Source organism: Asparagus officinalis, chromosome 2 (assembly GCF_001876935.1).
Source record: "Asparagus officinalis chromosome 2, Aspof.V1, whole genome shotgun sequence".
Taxonomy (NCBI): domain Eukaryota; kingdom Viridiplantae; phylum Streptophyta; class Magnoliopsida; order Asparagales; family Asparagaceae; genus Asparagus; species Asparagus officinalis.
In genome coordinates, this window is record NC_033795.1 from 9,663,084 (window position 1) to 9,687,279 (window position 24,196).

At 37.5% G+C, this 24,196-nt stretch overlaps 2 protein-coding genes across 4 annotated transcripts in view; both read right to left on the reverse strand.

The window, feature by feature from the left end:
- LOC109830192 (uncharacterized protein Mb2253c-like) overlaps positions 1–24,196 on the reverse strand; it is a 36,228-nt gene that overhangs the window by 3,059 nt on the left and 8,973 nt on the right. The gene's annotated exons all lie outside the window — the stretch shown is intronic.
- On the reverse strand, positions 175–24,193 carry LOC109830193. Its single transcript, XM_020397379.1, has 5 exons — positions 24,134–24,193; positions 1,998–2,207; positions 1,092–1,898; positions 890–1,008; positions 175–801 (listed from the first exon to the last, which is right to left on the reverse strand). The coding sequence occupies exons 3-5, from the start codon at positions 1,234–1,236 to the stop codon at positions 349–351; spliced, it is 717 nt and encodes a 238-aa protein (XP_020252968.1). The 5' UTR covers positions 1,237–1,898; positions 1,998–2,207; positions 24,134–24,193; the 3' UTR covers positions 175–348.

Below are 24,196 nucleotides of genomic sequence, written 5' to 3' on the forward strand. Positions count from 1 at the left end.
AGGCGCAATGCGATGCGCGCGCCCGAGCGAAGCGAGGCGCACTCCAGATCACAAAATTTGATAGATATCAATGTTGCTCTAGCTTGTTGTTAGATGCATGAAAAAAATAAAAATTTTAAATTTCACATAGAAAATGTAACCTCAGACTTGAGATAAATAAAATACACACTACCAGATCACAAGAAAAGTTTTAATCATTAAAGCAAATCAAGTTGTCCATCAAAACAAAAAAAAAAACAAAGCAGCTAGAATACTTAAGGAGTTCACTAGCATCAAATCAAAGCAAAGCAAGCAATCTAATTCTAATTAAATAAAGCAAATAAGTAGCAAAATAATAGCCTAATGATTCTAATCATCCTCATCAACATCATCATCATCCCCTTCTACGGGTATATCCTCCTCTTCAATCTCCTCCTCTGCATCATTAAACTCCTCTTCATCTTCTGACTCAGAAACCGGCTCCCTCCTCCTCAACGAAGAACCAATACCACTCGAAGTTGAAGATCCTCGAAACCTACTAGTCGATCTTAAATACATAGCATCATCTTCTTCAACTCCCATCGCATCTCTTATGACACCATATGTAAGGTTGTCCTCGCCCTCCACCAAGTCATTCTCTGCATTTTCACCTTCACCGAACTGCCCTAACAACCACTCATTGCTTTCATCTATATCAGCCAACTTAATCGGATCAATAGAATCTCTGCAGTCATATCTCTCCTTCAAAGCTTGGTTGTACTTGCAGTAAACTAGATCTTGTAGCCTCTTATGATCCAATTTATTCCCCTTCTTGGTGTGTATCTGTAATTTATACAAATCAATCAAATCAATATCCAAATCTCTAAGGGAATTAAATCTATTTTGTTCAATAAAATAAAACTAATCATACTTGCTCAAAAGTACTCCAATTTCTTTCACAGCCAGAGGAGCTACAAGTAAGGCTGATGACTCTAACAACAAGCTTCTGCAACTCTGGTGCTGATGCACCATAAGACTCCCACCAATCAGCTATCAATTTAAATAGACTGTGATTAGTAGTGTATTTTGCTTAAAAATCTAGTCAATTGAGAGTTTATATTATGCATATTTACCTGGAGATTTCTTCTTTCTATTTCTCTTAGCTATCTCCATACCAAAAAGACCCCCAGCATGTTTGTCTATATCTAACTGCCTATCAACCTTATATTGATCTTGTGTGGGCACCATCTTCTCAATGACTTGATAAAGACCTTTCATAACTTCGTCATCCCCTTGGATGTTTGGATGGTCATAGAAAAATGCAGGATTAAGGTAATATCCTGCAGCATGCAAAGACCGATGAAGATGATCCTACCACCTCTTATCAATGATATCAAATACCTCAGAATATTTTGAAAGATCATCACCAAAGGCTTTAGCAATAGTCTCCTTAGATCTATCCATCGCCTCATAAATGTATCCCATAGCAGGCTTCTTGTCACCATCAACAAGTTTCAGAACACCAACAAGAGGAGTCGTCAGCTTGAGAATACGAACAATGTTGTTCCAGAAAGATGGCATATGAACCATCCTTTCAGCTGATTTGCCCTTTGAATCTCTTGCCCACTTACTCTGCCTCAATGTCTCCAAATTAAACATCTTTCTGAGGTTATTTTTCTGTCGATGGATGCTTGACAAAGTCATAAATGATGTGGCAAATCGTGTCACCGCCGGTCTAAGAAGCTCTCTGCCGTTAGTTTGACCTCTCATCAGCTTCAAAACCCAAGCATGTGAGTAGATGAATCCAGTCAACTCCATAGCTCGACTCAAGGTTAGCTTCACAGATGGTAGTTTACCAATATCCTTGAGCATGAGATTGATACAATGAGCAGCACAAGGTGTCCAATATAAATGAGGATACTCTTTTTCCAATTCCGCTCCTATAAATAAAAGAACAAAAAAGATCAATATCATAGCATCCTAACATAACATTAGCAAAAGATTCATAACCAAAATAAAATTAATTGCTTAAAATTTACCTGCATATTTGAGACTAGAATGATTATCCGTGACGATCTGAACAACATTCTGAGGTCCTATAAGCTTAATCTGCTCACTAAGTATCTCAAACATTCTGTCACCCGTCTTGATCTCATCAGAGGCATCAATAGAGGAAAGAAACACCGTACCACGAGGAGAGTTCACAAGAAAGTTGATCAATGTCCTCCCCTTCCTATCACTCCAACCATCTGACATGAAAGAACCAGGGTTTTAAATGTCGGTTATCAAGGATTTATCGGACGGTCAAAATCCTTATCGGATAGCGGAAATCGGGGATATATCAGGGATAAGTAGTAATTATCGGAGTAATATACTAGCAAATAATAAACAAACATAAGCTTGAAAAAAATATAATGTTAGTCAAAATGGAATAATAAACAAACATAAGCTTGAAAAAAATATAATGTTAGTCAAAATGGAATAATAAACAAGCAAATAATAAGATAACATCAAGAATGAAGAACCATCTACGCATCTACATAATTATTGTTTAATCATGAGATTCATAAACTAACTTGCTACGTTCATATTTAGTAGTTATGAGCCATTATCAATATCCATAAACAAACATAAGCTAATCACCAATCAACCAAGTTCCAAAAGCAACAAATAGTTCATATATTTGTAAACATTCAAAGAGCAAATACAAAAGAAAGTAAAACCTCCCAAATCCTACTTATCGGCTGATAAAGCCGATATTTAGAGCCTACTTATCGGCCGATAAGTGCCTTTATCGCCAATAACTCGCCGATAAACCACAAAAAACAATAACCGATTAAAAATCCTACTTATCCTAGCGGAAAGCTCCCAAATCCGATAACTCGACGATAATATCGGATTATCGGCCGATATTTAAAACCATGGAAAGAACAACCTTTGGTAGCCCACACCTCCTTATGAGGCTGTATCAGATCATCGGTGTATTTTTTCTTCTTCTTAAGCAAAGGCTCTCTCAAGTGGTGTAATGTCGGAGGAGGCAAGTTAGGCCCAATTGCCCCCACGGACTTTAACATGATTTTGAAAGATCTAAGACGAGCGGCATTAAAGGGAATGCCGGCTTGATACCACCACCGAGCTATGTCTTGATACACTTTAGCCACTGCATCTTTGTTGAGGCTTTCTTCAATACATGTTTGCCTCAAATTGCGCCTTCTTTCATCCTTGGCGACTTCTAGAGCGGGATCAAATGTAAGAAATGCATCCATCGGCCCCTTCCTCTTTGTGCCTGTGGAAGATCCCACACTAAGCAAGGGAACACTCCCCCTTCCTCTTGTCGTTACCGAAGATGACCTAGGATTAGGAATTGCCGGGCCTTTTCCTCTATCTCTACGTTCATGTACTTGTTCATCTTCAAGCTCATCATCATCGATCTCCACCATGTTCTCATCTCCAAGATCGGGGAGATAATCATCTATAGCTTATTGTCTCTTAGCTATCTTTTGTCTTTCTTCATAATCTTTTAGCTCTTCAACCACATCGGGAGGGACTTTTTGACAAAGAGAGTGGAATACGAGTAGCAAAGAAAGTGCCAACTCGTATCATCACCCAAGAGGAGGCTTTAATGCTAGGACCTAGCACGTTAAGTCTGAGAAATGCTAATGACTGGTAGATGGGAATGTTGGTGGGTCCATTGTCGTTTGATTTGATCAGTGGAGGGTTTGGTGAGGAAAGATTAACCTATCAGAGGATTGGATCTCATCTCACAAAAACGACTCATAAGAGTTTCTTTCTTCATAATCTTTTAGCTCTTCAACCACATCGGGAGGGACTTTTTGACAAAGACTCACATTTTTGTGTTTCCTATCCGTCCCGATTAGATGCTCTTTTTGCCAGGATATGCCGCCATTTGTGATATTGTTACAAAATATGCACTTATGTTTATTGGCATTCCCTTCATCAACTAATGAAGTATATTTCCATGTAGGATCTTGTCTTCTTCCACCACCCGCCGATGAAGACATATCTACACCAAAACACATATGCATTATGCAACAAATTTCATATATTTACAAATAATATAATATATAGATTTAATGAATTAAAATATTAAACTTGTATGTTAATTTTTATTTAATCATGCAAATTATCCAAAGTTTCATACTTTCAGAGGATTGGATCTCATCTCACAAAAACGACTCATAAGAGTTAGAGAATAAGAAGAGACATTCTGACCTTTAGAGTTCGAATGTGAATTTCTTGTTCGCCAATTCCACAATGATTGGGTTATCCCTAAGAATACCCATGTGGTATTCTTTCGGGAACTTCCCGAAGTTTCATACTTTCATACTAGTATATTGCATCACTAAGACACTAACAACTATATTGCTAAATTTTATTTCTCTTCTTTACAGGTTGCATATGGCAAATCAAGTTTCAGCTGAAATCAGAAGAATCAAAATACAATTTAGATTCAGCTCAAGGTGGACTATGACTGTATGACATACTAAAGTAGTACGCGAGATCGTAAAGTGCCAAAAAACAGGACACGCCATGTCCTCAAAACATATATTATTGATTTTGCCAAAACATATTTATGGGGTTTGTAACATTATTAAGAAATGTAAAGTGTAAACAATAATATATTGAACAAACTTCATTTATGTAATATGATAAATTTGGCAATTGGCACTAATCTTGTGTTATCTTATCTTAGCAAAAAGAATGTGACAGTAGCCTTTTCGACAGCCTTGCATGAGTGCAACCAGAAATCACATCACCCAAAATCTTTTTACTATGTCATACAGTCATAGACTCATAGCTTTAATTGATCAAATCTCAATCATCCAAGAGATAGAGCCTAAGTCCATGGATTATTACAAATTTACAACACAAGTTATTCAAACTAAGCTACTGAAGCAGTAAAAAAGAAAAACAAAATAAAGCAGTTCATCATACTGTCATAGTTTATAATATCATAAGAATAGAGCAAAAATTAAATTAAGAACAGAATGAAACTAGAAAACAAAATTAATTTAAGAACAGAGCAACAATAACATCATTTTAACACTAAAATTTAACATTACATTAAGAACAGAACAGTAACAACATGAAAACTGGAGGAGCGACGGATGAAAACAAAAAGAAAAGAAAAGAAGGGTTCAAAAACAAATGAAACTGGAAAACAAAAGAAAATAGAAAGAAATCGAGAAATAAAAAAACTGGAAAAAAAAGAAGTACATGTTCGCCGTCACCGCTGGCTGCGTCGCCGTCTGTGTGCTGGCTGTCGCCCGTCGCCGTGGCCCGTCACCGTCGCGCTGCTGAGTGGAGATCGTAGCTTCTTTCTTGCTTTCGCGGAGAAAATAGTTGAAGAAGGAGCGACAAATTGTGGAATCCCTAGCCGTCAGCCGCTTAAAATTGCTTTCGGGTTCAAGCCACAGTCGGGTATGTACCCAATACCCAATTGAACCTTACCTGTTAGTGAGGCGATCGCCTGCGGCGCGTGTCGGGCGTTGCGGGGCGCACCTCAGGCGTGCGCTCGACGAAATGCAGCGCTCCACAGCAGCTGCGTGCCAATTCTTCCAGTGCGCCGAAGGGCCTCGCGCCCGAGGCGCGCGCCTCAGTGCGGACTAGTAGTCCCGTGGGTTTGCTGGGCAGAACAAATGAGTGCCCGACAATTCTACGGGACTATACATAAAGCCCAGTTGTGCCCCAAATTAGGGCACAACCGTTCATTCTCTCACTCACTCACTCTCTCCTGATCTCCCTCTCTCCCAAACCTAAACTCAACCTCTCCCAAACCCATCTCCCTCCCAAACCCGATCTCCACCTCTCCCAAACCCGACCTAACAATCCCGATCTCCATCTCTCCCAAAACCAACTCAACAATCCCGATCTCCCTCTCTCCCTCTCCCAAACCCAATCTCTCTCTCTCCCAAACCCAACTCACCTCTTCCTCCCTCAAATCCGACGCCGACGCCATCTATTCTATCCGATGCCGACGCCGTCTATTTACTCTGACACCAACGAGATCCGAAAGTTCATCAAGGTATAAATTTCTTATTTTTTTCATAAATTTCTCGATATTGTTTAGTTAATATTGTATATCTAGAGAAAATATTTTAATTATAATTATCAATATGGAAAAGAAATCTAATTTGTATATGATGAATTTTAATCTTCAGTTAAAATGGCGAATGAAATACCGATTATTTACTTATTCAATGGAACTGAGTGTTGGAATGAATAATATGCCTATATATGATGGAGGCTCTAGAAAAATGTTCATGTTATCTAGAAATTATAATTTCGATAGAATGATGGAGCAAGTATACAGAGTTACTGGAATTAATCATGCCGAAAATGTCATTAAGATCTTCTGTAATTGTCCAATAAATAAAAATAGAACAATTGCTGTAGAGATCACCAATGATGAAGAATTAATGACATAATCAGACTTGCGAAAAAATAAATCTCAATCGAGTTGTTCATTGAAAATATTTCAATGTCTGGGGTTGCCGAAGTTTCATATGCTTGTGGAGAGTTCTCCCGCATGCTTAAAAATCAAATCTCGTTATCTCAATGTGCCTTGCACTTAAAAAATGACTCAGGTGCAATGTCAAGTGATATGTCACGCCCCCAAAATGCGCAGCTAATTTTGAGATGCATGACAGCGGCAACACGGGCATAAAGCACATGCTAAGCCTGCGGTGCACTTCCACATTACAATAAACTTCATTTTACAAGAAGCTTATTTGACAAATAAAGAAGTCTCAGAGCAAAACTATATTATAACAAGTTCACTCTAATGAGTCAGAAGACTCTTATTACATATGCATCATAGCATGACTAGCGTGACTATAGCTTCAACACCAAATACTCTAAAACATTCTTCTCATGTTCCAAAGCTTCGAGGCTTTGATAAAGCTATCTAATTTTCATCTGAAAAAGATTGAAAAACAACGGGGTGAGTTTACACTCAGTGAGTAGAAAGCTTATCATTAGCGGATCAGTCAAGTTTGAGAATTTATTAATACTAAAATTTAAGTAAGCTATTGTAAAAAGAACAATTGAGAAATGCATAATATTTCAAATGAGAAAGTTTCTAAGAATAGCAAGGAATATTCATAATTTAAGAAATAATACGAATGAATACTAAATACTTTTAAAATTGTAGATATCAAGCTAAATCCACAATTACAAAATTTCCTCAGTTGTCACACTAAGGCTACGAAAATTATACCCCAGTAGCATAGGAATGCGCATCGAATCACTATAAGTCGACCCGGGGACAGAATGTACCTAGCACTACCATAGGTTGCCCGAAGGCCATTTTTGCCCGAAGGCCACTTTAACACTGATCGGTACATTCAATAGCATATGATAGGCTTAAACAAATCATTTCACTCCATAGTGGACTTCTGAGGATAACACATTTCTTTTTCTTTTTTTTTCTCAAAGAATTCTTTACAACAACTTTCACTTATATGAAAAGCATTGTAAATGCTTGAACACATTTGCAAACTTTTCTCATATCAACTTCATGAAATTAGAATATTCACGAATCTAAATGAATATAAAAAATTTTCTTTTTCAACTAGAGTTCTTCGATAAATGCATTTGAACAGTAACTGATATTTTTCTAATAGCCTCATATACTAAACAATATTTATCTTGTAAAAGATAAATAGCTATCAATTCAATTTTGTTAACAATTCTTATAAACGAACAGAGTAACATGTCTGATCCATCATTTCTCTATACAAAATAACATTTCTATTTAAATAATACATAATAGAAAATAACCAATGATAAGAATTCTACTCACCTTAACAGATCTTGTAATAATTTGGAGAACAGTACTCCAAGAAAATCTACTCATTGGTCAAACCTATAATCATTCAAGATGTATAAATATCTAATACAAAAGATTTCATGTGCATACTATTTGGGTATACTACTAAGGTTTCTTAATTTCTAGGATTTTTCTGAAGCTTGTTTCTAATTTTATTATTATTATTTTTTTCTAGAGCCAACAATTTTTAATATAATAATTAAAATCTATAAATATGGTAGATATGGGTTTACTGTTAAATTATGATAAGACAAGGGTTTATAACAACCTAATTCTGTCCCAAAAGTTATCTATTATTCTTCAAATTGGACTTATTTGTAAATAAAACAAATAACAGGGGTCTATACGAAATTATCCTATTTATATATGTTCTTTGAATTCTCTGTTAGGGTTATTTACAAACTTTTAAATTTTCAGGGGTCTTAAGGATATTTTTATTCCTCTTTATTACTTCCGATCTCTCTCTCTCACTATCTTCCTCTCTCTCTCGTGTTCCTCTTTCTCCCTCCGGCAACAGGTAATCACCGGCGACCAGGAGCGGTTGGCGGCGAACTCCCGCCGGATCAAGGTTAGTATCAAGGTTAGTATTTTTTTTTTTCAAATTCCTTAAGAAATCTAAATCAGTTCGAAGAAATCAAAGGAATCAAAGAAATCAAACAAGGGAGTAACTATACCTTTCAATTTGCTTGATTTTCAAATAAAATCCCCTTTTCTTTCCCCACTGTCACCTTCCTCTTCCTCCAGCTTCTTCTCTCTGCCTCTCTCGTTTTCTTTCTTTTTCTTTCTTTTTTTTACACGAATTCTTCCCCCCTTCTTCCCTTTTTAAGCTGAAAGCTGTGTTGTCGGTATCGAAAGGGAGAAAAGCTATCGGGATTACGGTGTGGAAAAGAGAGATTACGGAGTGGAAAAGAGTCGAAAGGGAGAAAAGCTATCGGGATTACGGTGTGGAAAAGAGAGATTACGGAGTGGAAAAGAGAGGGAAATTTTTTTAAAAAATTAGTGTCGTATCACGTGGGCGGCGTAATGAGGAAGCGCATGATATTGAACAGTAAGTTTTTTTTTTATACATTTTTTTTAAACTTGGGGCGGCTGTTACACACTCCCCTCCTAATAAAAAGTTTCGTCCTCGAAACTTAACGTACCTTAATGTATAAAAAGCTCGGGGTATTTCTCTCGCATGGAATCTTCAGTTTCCCAAGTAGCTTCTTGTTCTGAATGATTCTTCCATTGTACTTTCACATATTTGATGGTTCGACGCCTAAGTACTTGTTCCTTAAAATCCACGATGCGCTCAGGTTTCTCCTCATATGTCAAGTCCGGTTTGAGCTCCACTGGAGATAATTCGATTATCTTATTAGACTCTCGGATGAACTTTCGCAGCATCGATACGTGAAATACGTCATGTATTCCAGATAGAGATGGCGGTAATGCTAATTTATATGCCACTGGACCAATCCTTTCCAGAATTTCAAAAGGACCAACGAATCTAGGACTTAACTTCCCTTGGATTCCAAATCTTTTCACTCCTCGGGTAGGCGAAACCTTCAAGAAAACATGATCGCCCACCTGAAATTCTAATTCTCTTCTTCTTTGGTCAGCATAACTCTTCTGACGACTTTGTGCTGTGCGAAGGCGTTCCCGCACTAATTGAACTTTATCAATTGCTTGTTGTACAAACTCTGGTCCAATAAGTTTTCTTTCTCCAACATCGTCCCAATAGATAGGAGACCTGCACTTTCTTCCATAAAGAAGTTCATATGGTGCCATTTGAATACTAGTTTGATAGCTGTTATTATATGCAAATTCTGCCAGGGGCAGATAATCTTCCCATGATCCTCTCATTTCTAGTACACAACACCTCAGCATATCTTCCAGTGTCTGAATTGTCCTTTCTGATTGGCCGTCCGTCTGTGGATGGTACGCTGAGCTAAAATTTAGTTTAGTTTGCAGAGCTCTATGTACACTTTCCCAATATTCTGATGTGAACCTAGGGTCTCTATCTGATACTATTAAGATGGGCACTCCATACAGTCTCACTATCTCCTTGATGTATAATTTAGTCAGCTTTTCTAGTGAAAATTTCATATTGATAGGTAGAAAGTGCGCTGACTTAGTTAATCGATCAACAATCACCCATATAGCATCATTCTTCTTCAAAGTCTTGGGGAGGCCGGTGATGAAATCCATGGTGATTTTTTCCCACTTCCACATTGGTATGTCCAAATTTTGAACTAAACTAGCTGGTCTTTGGTGTTCAGCCTTTACTTGTTGGCAAGTAAGACATTCCGAAACATAAATAGCAATTTCTCTCTTCATGTTATTCCACCAATAGATTTCTTTTAAATCTTTATACATTTTAGTTGATCCAGGATGCATGGTATACAGAGAGTGGTGTGCTTCTTTCAGAACCTTCTTCTTTATCTCTAGTATATCAGGCACACAAATTCTATTTCCAAACATCAATGACCCATCTTTATGTATTTTAAATTCTCTTCGAGTACCTTCTTCCACCTCTTTCTTTATCTTTACCAGGTGAGGATCCTTCTGTTGGTTTGCTTTAACTTCATCTATCAAAGAAGGTTGTATCACAATATTGGCTAATTTAACTCCCATTTGATGAACTCTAATTTTAATTCCAGTACGATCCAATTCCACCAATATTTTTCTTTGAGAAGTAACTAAATATGCTAGATTGCATGTATTCTTGCGGCTCAAGGCATCAGCAACAACATTTGCCTTGCTAGGGTGATAATTGATGGTAATATCATAATCCTTTAGAAGCTCCAACCATCTTCTTTGCCGCAAATTTAACTCCTTTTGGGTGAATATATATTTTAAACTCTTGTGGTCAGTATATATTTCACAATGTTCACCATATAAATAATGTCTCCAAATCTTTAGAGCAAACACTACTGCCGCCAGTTCCAGGTCATGAGTGGGATAGTTCTGCTCATAAGGCTTTAACTGTCTTGAAGCATATGCTATGACTCTTTCATTTTGCATAAGAACACATCCAAGTCCTCTTCTAGAGGCATCACAATAAATAGCAAAGCATGTATCTTCCGAGGGTAATGCAAGTATCGGAGCAGACACTAATCTACTTTTTAACTCTTGAAAGCCTCTCTCACATTCATCAGACCAAATAAATTTAACTCCTTTCTGGGTAAGACGAGTTAGGGGTGAGGCAATACGAGAGAATCCTTCTACAAATTTTCTATAGTAGCCAGCCATACCAAGAAAACTACGGATTTCCGTCACACTAGTGGGCCTGTCCCAATCAGTTATAGCTTTTATCTTTTCAGGGTCTACAGAAATCCCTTCCTTAGAGATTACATGTCCAAGGAAAGTTACTTTCTCTAACCAGAACTCGCATTTCTTAAGTTTTGCATATAATTGTTCTCTCTTTAGTGTTTGCAGTACACATCTCAGGTGTTCTCTATGCTCTTCTTCGCTTCTTGAGTAAATTAGGATATCATCGATAAAAACCACAACAAACCAATCCAAGAATGGTTTAAACACCCTATTCATAAGGTCCATAAATGCGGCAGGTGCATTTGTGAGCCCGAATGGTAATACTAGAAATTCATAATGACCGTAACGGGTTCGAAATGCAGTTTTTGGCACATCCTCTGGTTTGATCTTTAACTGATAATACCCAGAACGGAGATCAATCTTTGAAAATACTTGAGCTCCTTGTAATTGATCAAATAGATCATCAATTCTTGGTAAGGGATACTTGTTCCGTATGGTTACCTTATTCAATTCACGAAAGTCAATACATAATCTCATACTACCATCTTTCTTCTTTACAAATAATACCGGCGCACCCCAGGATGACACACTAGGCCGAATGAATCCTTTATCTAAAAGCTATGATGCACGGATACGGATACGGGACACAGATACGACATGGACACGGATACGGGATACGGCAAAATCCAAAAAAATAGGATACGGGGATACGGCGAGGATTTTTTTAAAAATTATTATTATATATAGAAAATTTATAAAATTCAACTAACAATCTAAATTATGAATTAGCATGGTAATTACTATTTTAAGCTCTTTTCTATAATTATACTAATTAATAAGTTGTTACTCACTGACTTTGTTTTTTCTTTTTACAGATTATACTAGTTGAGACTGAGAGTTAAGTGACAACGAGCAAGGATGAAGGATCAATCAAATTTTCCAACACAACTGCCAAAATAAATATCCATAATTCATTCATTAAATATGTATATTCATATTGTATTCCTCTAATTAGAAAATCTTCATGTTTTAATTAGAAAATCTTCATATGTATATTTATATTGTATTTCTATTTTCTAATTAGGATGCAGTTCTTGTTTTACTTGGTGTCATGACATATAAAAGAGAGAATAAATTCCAAATCTTCATCATTGCCTTAACAAATAACTAGAATTGACAAAACTTCATCATCATTGTCTTAACAAGTTGAAATGTTAATATTCATAATTTATTTGTGTGATGTTAATAATTGATTTGTGTTAAAAAAAACTAAAATTGAAATTGAAAAAAATATTCATATGTTAATAAATTGAAACTGAAATTAAAACTAAAATTTAAAAATATAAAATACCAAAAGAAGTGACTTGCTCAGTTGCTCAGCACTTCAGCAGTAGCACAAGCTGCATAAACAAAAAAAATTGTTAGGTTTACAGCAGTAGCACAAGCCGCATAAACAAAAAAAATTGTTAGGTTTAGTTATTCAGCAATTTAGGAGCAGTTTAAACAATACACATATTAAAACCAAAGTGCAATAAACTATTAAAACCAAACCTATTAGTTCAGCTTATGTCTTTCCAAAAAAAATAAAAAATAAAAAAATAATAAAAGAGAGAGACGAAGAGAGAGACGGAGATGAGAGCGGACGGAGATCGTCCAGGAGACGAAGAGGAGATCTTCTCTACAGAGACGAAGAGAGAGAGAAGAAGGAGATCAGATCTCGAGAGAGACGAAGACGGAGATCAATCTCGAGAGAGAGACGAAGAGAGAGAGAAGATGAGATCTAGATCTGAGAGAGAGGCGTGTAACGGCGTCGGAAAGAGAGAGAGAAGAGATCTTACCTAGCATCGGAGGGGAGAGATCGACGATGACGGGAGGGGAGAGATCGACGGCGACGGGAGGGCAGAGATTGACGACAACTGGCGGATCTTCGAGAAGACGATGAGCGGCGGATCTTCGAGAAGACGATGACGAGAGAGAGACGAGGACGAGCGGCGGATCTTCGAGAAGACGATGACGAGAGAGAGCGGCGGCCTAAGGTAAGTGAGAATTAAGGTTTTGTAGCGATTAGCGGGTTTGGGTTACGGGTTCTGTTTTTTGTTCGTCGTTTTTTTCTTAGTTCAACGAATCGACGCCGTATCCTGCTTCTCAGTTGACCGTGTCCCCCTCAGTTGACCCGTTGACCCGTGTCGGACACGGTTTGACCATGTTCGACACGTGTCGTGCACGTGTCGTGCACGAATCGGTGTCCGATTCGTGTCAGACACCGATTCGTGGCCTCCGGGGGAGTATCCGTGCTTCATAGTCTAAAAGTTCTTGCAATTGCACCTTGAGTTCTTTCAACTCAGCTGGTGTCATACGATAAGGAGCCTTGGAAATTGGACTTGTACCGGGTATTAAGTCAATTGAAAATTCAATCTCTATTCTAGTTGACCCGGAAATTTAAATATCATCTTCTTTTCTCGACACAGAATAGAGGCATGATTTAAGGATAACCAATCCATCCCTAATATGATATCAAAATCATGCATTTCCAGCATAATTAGTTCTGCTGGAAGCTTATTGTCGAGAATATTAATTTTCCCCTTACAACCCTGATTTGATACTAATATATTACCCCCAGGTGTACTAACAAGTAATTCTTGTTGTAGGGTATCACATGGTAGTTTGTTTTTCTTAACAAACTGTGCAGCAATAAAGGAATGCGAAGCTCCAGAATCAAATAGTATTCGAGCAAAAGTAGAAAACATAGGTATAATACCTGACACCACATCATTATTCGCCAGAGCCTCTTGCTCGGTTATAGAGTAAACTCGTGCCTTCACTTGAGGACGTTGATCACGTTGAGATGTATTTTGACCTGATGTTTCATTCAACTTAGGACAATCTGCAATCTTGTGATCCTTTTGGCCACACCTCAAACAAGCACCTGTAACTCTCCAGCAATTTTTAGCTTCATGATTAGGCTTGTCACAAATGGTGCATCTCATCGACTTCTGATTCATAGTCTGCTTTCCTTTTAAATCTCCACTGTGTCTTTTGTTTTGCCAGTTCTTGTTGTGACCTCCACGTCCATCCGATCTGAACATCTTCTTCATATTATCATTCTTGTGATTATCAACTGAGAAGATTTCTTTTCGTTCCTTTTCAATTACTAAAAGCTTTCTTTAATACTGCTGCATAAGTAGGGAGTTCAAATGAGCTCACTTGAAATCTTATCTGGGGTCGCAGACCCTCCTCAAAACGGCGTGCTCTATCTTCTTCTGTTGTAACAAATTGTGGTGCAAACTTGGATAGATAAGTAAATTCCTCCTCATATTCCACTACAGTCTTATCATTTTGCTTCAGCTCACGGAATTCCTTCTCCTTCTGCTGGCGAACAGTCTTTGGAAAGTATTTCTCATAAAAGACTTTCTTAAATTCTTCCCAAGACAATTGGTCAGCACCATCTCCCAAAATCCTCTGCTGCATTTGCCACCAGCTATATGCACGACCTTTTAACATATATATTGCATAAGTCACTTTTTCTCCATCAGGACACTTCATATAAGTAAAGACTTTCTCCATCTCTGTGATTCAGTCTTCAGCTACCATAGGATCAACACTTCCTTCGAAGGTAGGCGGTGTCAACCTCTTAAATTCCGCCATACCACTTCGTAATCGAGGATAATCAACGTCTCGAGCGTCTTGCTGTTTGCTAAGTTGTTGCTGCTGATTTTGCATTATAGTGGTGAGATTTTGCATCATCTGCAACATAACATTGGGGTCCATTTGATTTTCTTCGGAACCAGATCCACGTACATTTCTACCACCAAACATTTGTCCCAAAGTCTGGTGCAAATCACTTCCCCGTGTTGAAGTAGTGTTCGTGTTGTTCCTAGTCATCTAATTATAAAGCAAACAATATATTAATAACCCCTAAAAATTTCAAAAATAACAATACAAATCAGTAATTACAACTAAAAGTCTCTTATTAATATTTAACTCTTCATTCCATACATATATCCTAGTATATGGGTTCACATATTTCTGCCCAAAATTCCCATATACACTAGAGAGTAACTAGAAACTCATATATTGATCTTACGAAATTTTTCTAATTGTTACATTCTACTTCCTCGAGGGAGAGGATTTGCTAGAGTTAGACTCCGCCTCAGTTGGTTCGGTCTCCTCTGAGTCCTGGTTATTATCAGAATCAGACACTGGATCTGGATCTATACCGCTAGTCCCCCATCCTTCAAGATCGAGGTCTGGACCAATGCCTAGAGTACTCGACTCACCCTCAGAGGAGGTAAGTTCTTGGTCATTATTAGGAACCTGGGCTACATGAGACTCCATATCGGAGGGATCAGATGAAATCAAAATTATTTCAGAGGGCGAGGACTCTATGGGAATAACTTCTACCACTGGCTCATCCTCATCAAAGGGATTAGTCTCGGACTCAGCAGAATTTACTGATGTGATTTCTACAATCTCGATATCAGAGGAATTGGTCATCTCATGATTAGCCAAAATCTCATCTGGGTTGGTCTCATCGGAATCATATTCCCAGTCTTCTTGATTGGATTCCCAAGTGTTGTCTATTAAGATTGTATAGCTAGATTGGGTGTCTGATGAATGTGTCACCGCCATCCTACAAAAGGGGAACATCCATCAACATACTAAAATAAAAGGGCAAAATAAATCAAATATCTAAGCGCTTCTTGACAAACTGGAAAGGTTTGGCTATGAAATATTTATATGTATACATGTGTATACATATATATATATACAGATATACATATTCTATGCTAACGCATCCTATAAGGTTTCTAATGTCGAACCTATGGCTCTGATACCATAACTGTCACGCCCCCAAAATGCGCAGCTAATTTTGAGATGCATGACAGCGGCAACACGTGCATAAAGCACATGCTAAGCCTGCGGTGCACTTCCATATTACAATAAACTTCATTTTACAAGAAGCTTATTTGACTTTTCCTCTCTTTTCCACTCCGTAATCTCTCTTTTCCACACCGTAATCCCGATAATCCCGATAGCTTTTCTCCCTTTCGATACCGACAACACAGCTTTCAGCTTAAAAAGGGAAAAAGGGGGGAAGAATTCGTGTAAAAAAAAGAAAGAAAAAGAAAGAAAACGAGAGAGACAGAGAGAAGAAGCTGGAGGAAGAGCAAGGTGACAGTGGGGAAAGAAAAGGGGATTTTATTTGAAAATCAAGCAAATTGAAAGGTATAGTTACTCCCTTGTTTGATTTCTTTGATTCCTTTGATTTCTTCGAACTGATTTAGATTTCTTAAGGAATTTGAAAAAAAAAAAGAAAAAAAAAGAAAATACTAACCTTGATCCGGCGGGAGTTCGTCGCCGACCGCTCCTGGTCACCGGTGATTACCTGTTGCCGGAGGGAGAAAGAGGAACACGAGAGAGAGAGAGGAAGATAGTGAGAGAGAGAGATCGAAAGAGAGAGAGAGAAAAGAGAACCGAAAAAAAATGAAGAAAAAAAAATGACAGAACGATCTCTGAGAGGAAGGAAGAGATAAGGGAGTTTTAATTAAATAACAAAATTATTTAACAGTAAACCCATATCTACCATATTTATAGATTTTAATTATTATATTAAAAATTGTTGGCTCTAGAAAAAAATAATAATAATAAAATTAGAAACAAGCTTCAGAAAAATCCTAGAAATTAAGAAACCTTAGTAGTATACCCAAATAGTATGCACATGAAATCTTTTGTATTAGATATTTATACATCTTGAATGATTATAGGTTTGATCAAGGAGTAGATTTTCTTGGAGTACTGTTCTCCAAATTATTACAAGATCTGTTAAGGTGAGTAGAATTCTTATCATTGGTTATTTTCTATTATGTATTATTTAAATAGAAATGTTATTTTGTATAGAGAAATGATGGATCAGACATGTTACTCTGTTCGTTTATAAGAATTGTTAACAAAATTGAATTGATAGCTATTTATCTTTTACAAGATAAATATTGTTTAGTATATGAGGCTATTAGAAAAATATCAGTTACTGTTCAAATGCATTTATCGAAGAACTCTAGTTGAAAAAGAAAATTTTTTATATTCATTTAGATTCGTGAATATTCTAATTTCATGAAGTTGATATGAGAAAAGTTTGCAAATGTGTTCAAGCATTTACAATGCTTTTCATATAAGTGAAAGTTGTTGTAAAGAATTCTTTGAGAAAAAAAAAGAAAAAGAAATGTGTTATCCTCAGAAGTCCACTATGGAGTGAAATGATTTGTTTAAGCCTATCATATGGTATTGAATGTACCGATCAGTGTTAAAGTGGCCTTCTGGCAAAAATGGCCTTCGGGCAACCTATGGTAGTGCTAGGTACATTCTGTCCCCGGGTCGACTTATAGTGATTCGATGCGCATTCCCATGCTACTGGGGTATAATTTTCGTAGCCTTAGTGTGACAACTGAGGAAATTTTGTAATTGTGGATTTAGCTTGATATCTACAATTTTAAAAGTATTTAGTATTCATTCGTATTATTTCTTAAATTATGAATATTCCTTGCTATTCTTAGAAACTTTCTCATTTGAAATATTATGCATTTCTCAATTGTTCTTTTTACAATAGCTTACTTAAATTTTAGTATTAATAAATTCTCAAACTTGACTGATCCGCTAATGATAAGCTTTCTACTCACTGAGTGTAAACTCACCCCGTTGTTTTTCAATCTTTTTCAGATGAAAATTAGATAGCTTTATCAAAGCCTCGAAGCTTTGGAACATGAGAAGAATGTTTTAGAGTATTTGGTGTTGAAGCTATAGTCACGCTAGTCATGCTATGATGCATATGTAATAAGAGTCTTCTGACTCATTAGAGTGAACTTGTTATAATATAGTTTTGCTCTGAGACTTCTTTATTTGTCAAATAAGCTTCTTGTAAAATGAAGTTTATTGTAATGTGGAAGTGCACCGCAGGCTTAGCATGTGCTTTATGCCCGTGTTGCCGTTGTCATGCATCTCAAAATTAGCTGCGATGTAATAAGAGTCTTCTGACTCATTAGAGTGAACTTGTTATAATATAGTTTTGCTCTGATACCATAACTGTCATGCATCTCAAAATTAGCTGCGCATTTTGGGGGCGTGACAGTTATGTTCCACAACGCGTCGGGTCATGTTTCAGTTAATTTATCGGTTGGTTCTATAATAGAAGAGGATGAGGATGTAGATACCGATGATGATAATGAAGTTGTTAAAGAGGAACGTCTTGATAGTATGCAGTGTGCAATTGGAGAGACCAATGATGATGTAAGTTGGATGGATGAATATTGCGTAAACAACGATTATGTAGAGTCTGAAGAACCGTTGCCAGAAGAGTTTGAAAATGACGAGTGGATAAAGGCCTCACAAACTGAGTTTGTTGAGCCTGGTCCTAATTTCGATCGACCCGAGGACTTTACTTTCAAAAAAGGAGATCTTTTCGAGAAGAAGAAAAGCTTAGTTTTCACTATACGTGAATGGACAATCAGGAACCGAGTCAAATTCAAGCCGGTTAAAACCAATACAACTAGCTACCATATAAAGTGCTACTTCAATGAGAAAGGTCAAGGAGAGAATACAAGTGCTGCAGACGATAGAAATTCAAAGTGTCCAAGGAAGCTTAATGCGGTTGTTAGGAAAAAATCTAATAGGCAATTTATAATCTCAAGTTATTGCGGACTTTATACATGTTACAATCCGACTGTCAATAATGATCATAAGACAACAACTTCCGCTTAAATCCCTATCAGTTGAAGCACACAATTGGATTGAACAAAACTTAAAGCCACAATACGAAGATCGATGAGCATTATGTAGAGATGGTGGAGTGCGTTATTGTATGATGACAACTAGTTACTCTGAAAGTTTCAATGATGTACTTAAGAGTGCCCGTGCTATGCCAATTCAAAGCCTTAGTTGCAAGGACATTTTATAGATTGAACGCGTACTTTAATAAGAGACATAATGACGGTGCAAATTGGACGAGTAAGTACACCCAAAAAATAAGATAATTTTGCAGAAAATGATTGTGGCTGTAAGAACATGTAGAATTGAACCATTCAACGACAATGAATGGGAAGTTAAAGATTGTGATGGTACTTACACCGTCCATCTCTATCTCTATGACCAGGATTATAGTTGTACTTGTAGTATGCCATAATTACAAAAACTGCCATGTGAACATATTTTAGCGGCTAGTTCCAGTCACGATGGTGGCGCAATATTGCCTTATGATTGGTATTGCTCAGCTTGGTATTCAACAAATCATTATCGAAAGGCTTATAATGAGAGTTTTCATCCTCCCGACGATACTTGTTATTGGCCGAAGTTGTATATACCATATATATTACCACCAAATACAAAAAACAAGCAGGACGATCTGGCTCTGTGACATTAGAGGTACTATGGATCAAGGCCGGGAAGGAGTAGCGTCACGAGTAAGATGTGGACAATGTAGTCAATTAGGGCATAATAAATCTTGTTGTCCATCAAGAGCAAGTAGATAGAAATTAATTGGTAAAATATTTTCTATTTCTATCTTTATTTTTTATTATTATAGTCTTATTGATTTGGTAGAAACTAATAAGTTAAAAATTATATGTGCAGGTATATACACAATGCTTCCTGGGCCGGTTACTGATGAAGTCCTCTATGATCAGTTACGCCACCGTTCAAAGAGCATATCGTTTACATCGGTAATGATTATCTATTTTTTACTCATAAGTTTACAGACATTAATTATTCATTGTTATATTCTAATATTTGTTTTCATTTTTATTGCAGAGGACAAAAACTAGTTATGATTGATCATAGCCTTGGACATACTCGTTGGCCACTTGATGATCCTCACATTATTGCTATAGTACATCAAGCTGGTTTTCTCACTTGCTCAAAATTACGATGGATGAAGCTTGATTGGGTCCTGCTTAATGCGTTGATGGATCGATGGAGGCCGGATACTAACACTTTCCATCTACGTGTCGGCGAGGCAACTATTACTCTTCAAGACGTAGCAGTGATCCTTGGTCTCCGCATTGATGGCCCTTGTGTTACGGGGACTAATAGGCATATTTAGCTAAGTGTATGTGATGATTTGTTAGGACTATCTCCAGAGTCCTTGCCTGGAGGATATATTAGATTGAAGTGGCTGAAGGAGAATTTTGCAAACCCTTTGCCAGAAGATGCATCCGAAATCATGATCCAACAGCATACTAGAGCATATATTTTGTACATGATCGGAACCCTTCTTTTTCCCAACTCAAGTAAACATAAAGTGCATTTGAGGTAAGACAACTTATTATTGTTACAATGCAATTGAATTTGATGAGAGATTTTTGCTCACTGTTTTTATAAAATATGACTAACGCATTTGAATATGTGATAGGTAGTTATCACTTCTCGAGGACTTTGACATGTGCGGCACATTATCATGGGGTAGTGCTGTTTTAGCTTACCTATATCGAGAAATGTCGAAGGTTGCTTTAATGCAAAATAAAGAGCTCAATGGATGTTTAACATTATTACAAGTTTGGGCATGGGAAAGGTTGGTTTTGAGACCGTAATTATGCGAGATCCGAGAGTTAGATGGACAGATTCCACTAGGCTGCAGGTAAAAATCATTGAATTTAATTTAAAATTTAAAATTTTGAACAAAAACCTACCTTATATCATACCTGCAGATGGAATGTCACTAAAGCCTACGATGAAACCCCGACATGATAGTTAGATTTTTACAGAGAGGAGCTCGACCGGATGAAATTTTTTCAGGTATTGAATTTGAATTAAAGTCTTTTAAAGCTACCGATATATTTCAAAAAGTTATTAATATATGGAGTATTTTGCAGTTCAAGTGGCAGCCATACACACCTTACCTATCTCGTGTACCGCCGATTTGTATGGAGGGGCACGACATATGGAGGGCCAAAGTTCCTCGCATTTGTTTCGAAATTGTGGAGATGCACGTGTCGGATCGCGTGTTTAGACAGTTTGGATTCGTGCAACACGCCCCACAATATGTCAAAAAAATAGAGAAATTCTTTTAAAGGTGACCATCAAATTGACTGGCGGAATACACATCAGTCATACATTACAAGATAGAATGAGAGGCATCAACTTATTTTTGATCAGTTTTATCCTCCGATGGAAGAAGTCGATTACATTAGATGGTATTGGGGGATTACCAGACGTTGGATAATCACTCAAACCACGTATCCAGTCGACGAAATCGAGATTCGCTCCTAACAATCCCGATACGTACCAAGAGAAGTAGATGAGACACAATAGGTAAGTAATTGCGAAAATTATCAGAGTTTTCAATCTCTTGTTAGCTTTTGGTTTCTTATATGTATCGATATTTTACAAAACAATTGTAGATAGACGCTATGGACGAGGTAGAGGGAATTACAAATGAGGGCATTGCTACCGCCACAGGAGATTTAGTACACGTATCATTCTTGCATCGGATAGTGGCGAGGGGTCGTAATGAGGGCATTGCTACCGCCACAGGAGATTTAGTACACGTATCATTCTTGCATCGGATAGTGGCGAGGGTTCGTAGAGCTTTTCGACAAACTCATGAGGATTGACATGAAGGGCGCGAGCAGGTGGCGCATTAGGATACTTTATATGCACGCCGACGAAGATGTGGTAGATCTTGCTTGCACGACGATGAAGTCAGTCTGTCACAGCAAGCGGGACCGTCACAGCCCCACACACAACCAGAGAGCGAGCATATACAAGCTCAAGTCGAAGGAGGCCGCTGACAATCTGAGTGGGTGCAAAGAGGGAGACGACGGGGGAGGGACAGACTTTTAGGTTGTTAGCTTTTCCACTAATATTATATATTGTCGTATGGAATTATTGATACATTTGGATTTGTTTAGCTTAGACTACATATTATCTTATGGTTAGACTTGATACATTTGGAATTGTTTAGAATTTTGTCATATTGGTATGCATATGACATGTATATTGTGTTGTGATGTTCTAAATTGATTAAACTTGTTATTATCCGGTGTTTATTTCATCAGATTTGAGTTGTGATGTGTATTTTTTAGATTTGTGTTGTGAAAATTTTGTGAAAATCAATGTGGATTTGTGTATTTTTTTAGATTTGTGTTGTGAAAATCAATGTATACAATGTGGATAGTATTTTTTGTCAAAATTTTGGTCAAATAATACTGTATACGAAGTTAAGAGGCCTATGCATGTTGTTGTGCGTGTTTTGCCTCTGCTCAGCAAACCCACGGGACTACTAGCCCCGTGGGTTTGCTGTGAAGAACAAATGAGTCTCTGTTTAATGTACGGGACTACTAGTCCAGTAATTTAAACAGAGACTAGTTTGTTCTGCCCAGCAAACCCACGGGACTACTAGTCCCGTGGGTTTGCTGGGCAGAACAAATGAGTGCTCAAAACATACGAGACTTGTAGTCCCGTATGTTTTCTGTGAGATTAGTTCACCAAAAACATACGGGACTAGTAGTCCCGTATGTTGTGAGCTGGGCGTTTTTTAAAATCGACATCTTTTTGGCCTGTTGGCCAAAAAGATGTCGATTTTGCTAATTATTTAGCAAAAACGGTCTTTTTAAAAAAAAATCCTAACCTGACATATATTTTCATATCTCAAAGTATACCAGACTAAGTATACCAGACTGATCTATAAGTACTCGTTTAATGCAAGGCTATTCATTTTATTTGCCATATCAGCACAGTATCAAACATTGCTTTAAATAACAATCTAGGTGCCCACCAAGGCCTAAGCAATACTTAACCGCCCGCCTAGGTCCTGGGAGCGCCTAAGCGAAGCATGGCCGCTTATGCTTACTGCACCACATCAAAAAGGGGTATATTGCTTGCTTAGTTGTGGTAACGGCTGAAGAGAATGGGCCAAGTGAACATGGAACAGATCAAAACTCTATATCCAACCCCATCTTAGGTAAACAACGAAGTTAGGATTTTGAACATTTGAAAAAAATCCTCTCTTGTTGCTAAAAACACCAATGTGCCGCTTAGCGCCAGACTGGGCGCTAGGCACATGATCCTGTGCTTAGAAGCACCTACCGATTTCTAAAACATTGGTATCACAGGGACCACAAGATACTAGCTGTGTTACCATCTCTGAAGGAATTGTCAAATCTGCTTGTTAATACCTTGAAATTTCTAGAGTAAAGAGATGGTAACCCGCCAACCCATCATCTGATAAATTAAGACCCGCTTAAGGACTGAAGAAGGCAGCTTAGAACATTCAATGAGGTAATAAGAATGGATTAGAGAAAGCTCCATCCTGGCTGAAATTTGCTTTATGTAGGCCTTCAACCATGAGGTGGAGACATAAACCACACCCAATGCAAGTAAAAGTATTAGAAGCATCTGTCCTGGAAAGCACTGGACGTTTAATTGACTCAGTATGGCAGGAGTTTGCATCTTTAGGCCCATAAGCAAACACAAGGTTCGCAAAAAGAACTTGTAAGAGTACTGATGAAGACATAAACCACACTCAACGCAAGTAAAAGTATTAGGAGCATCTGTCCTGGAAAGCACTGGACATTCAATTGACTCAGAAAGGCGATCATTAGATTAGTCTTACTCTAAGCATTGGACACTAACAGCATTAGTAAAGTCAGGGCTTGTTTAATACAGTTAAGCAACCAAAAGTTGAATCTATATGTTTAATACAGTTAAGCAACCAAAAGTTGAATCTATATGAGAAATTTTAATATAGCTACTTACAGAAATCCACTAAAACTTTACCATGTTGGAAAACAAGCATAAGAAGTGAAAAAAAGGCAGTAACAACAAAACAACTTTTGATTGGGTGGTCGCTTTTATAACTATTATCAAGGACAAAAGCAATAGCACCCCTAATACAATATGTAAACACCCATGTTGATGACATAAACTTCACAAGGAAGAAGGTCGAGTCCAAGCATTCAGCAACAGGATTAGCCAGCGGATCGAATGCATAATATCATGTATGAGTTATGATAATATCTAAAAAGAACCTCCACCCAAATGAACAGTCATATGAGAGAGTGTAAGAGGGAAAGATTCACTGCTCACATATTTGCTACTAATAGGCTGGGCCATAATAGGATCCTCCAATTTTGGTTGTTTCGACTGCAC

Bases quoted from the DNA above. Each gene is read 5' to 3' on its own strand.
- LOC109830193 (XM_020397379.1), bottom strand. From the start codon at position 1,236: ATGAAAGGTCTTTATCAAGTCATTGAGAAGATGGTGCCCACACAAGAT. The intron at 1,009-1,091 runs GTAAATATGCAT...TTAAATTGATAG, and splicing joins TAGAAAGAAGAAATCTCCAG to CTGATTGGTGGGAGTCTTAT. The intron at 802-889 runs GTATGATTAGTT...TATAAATTACAG, and splicing joins ATTGGAGTACTTTTGAGCAA to ATACACACCAAGAAGGGGAA.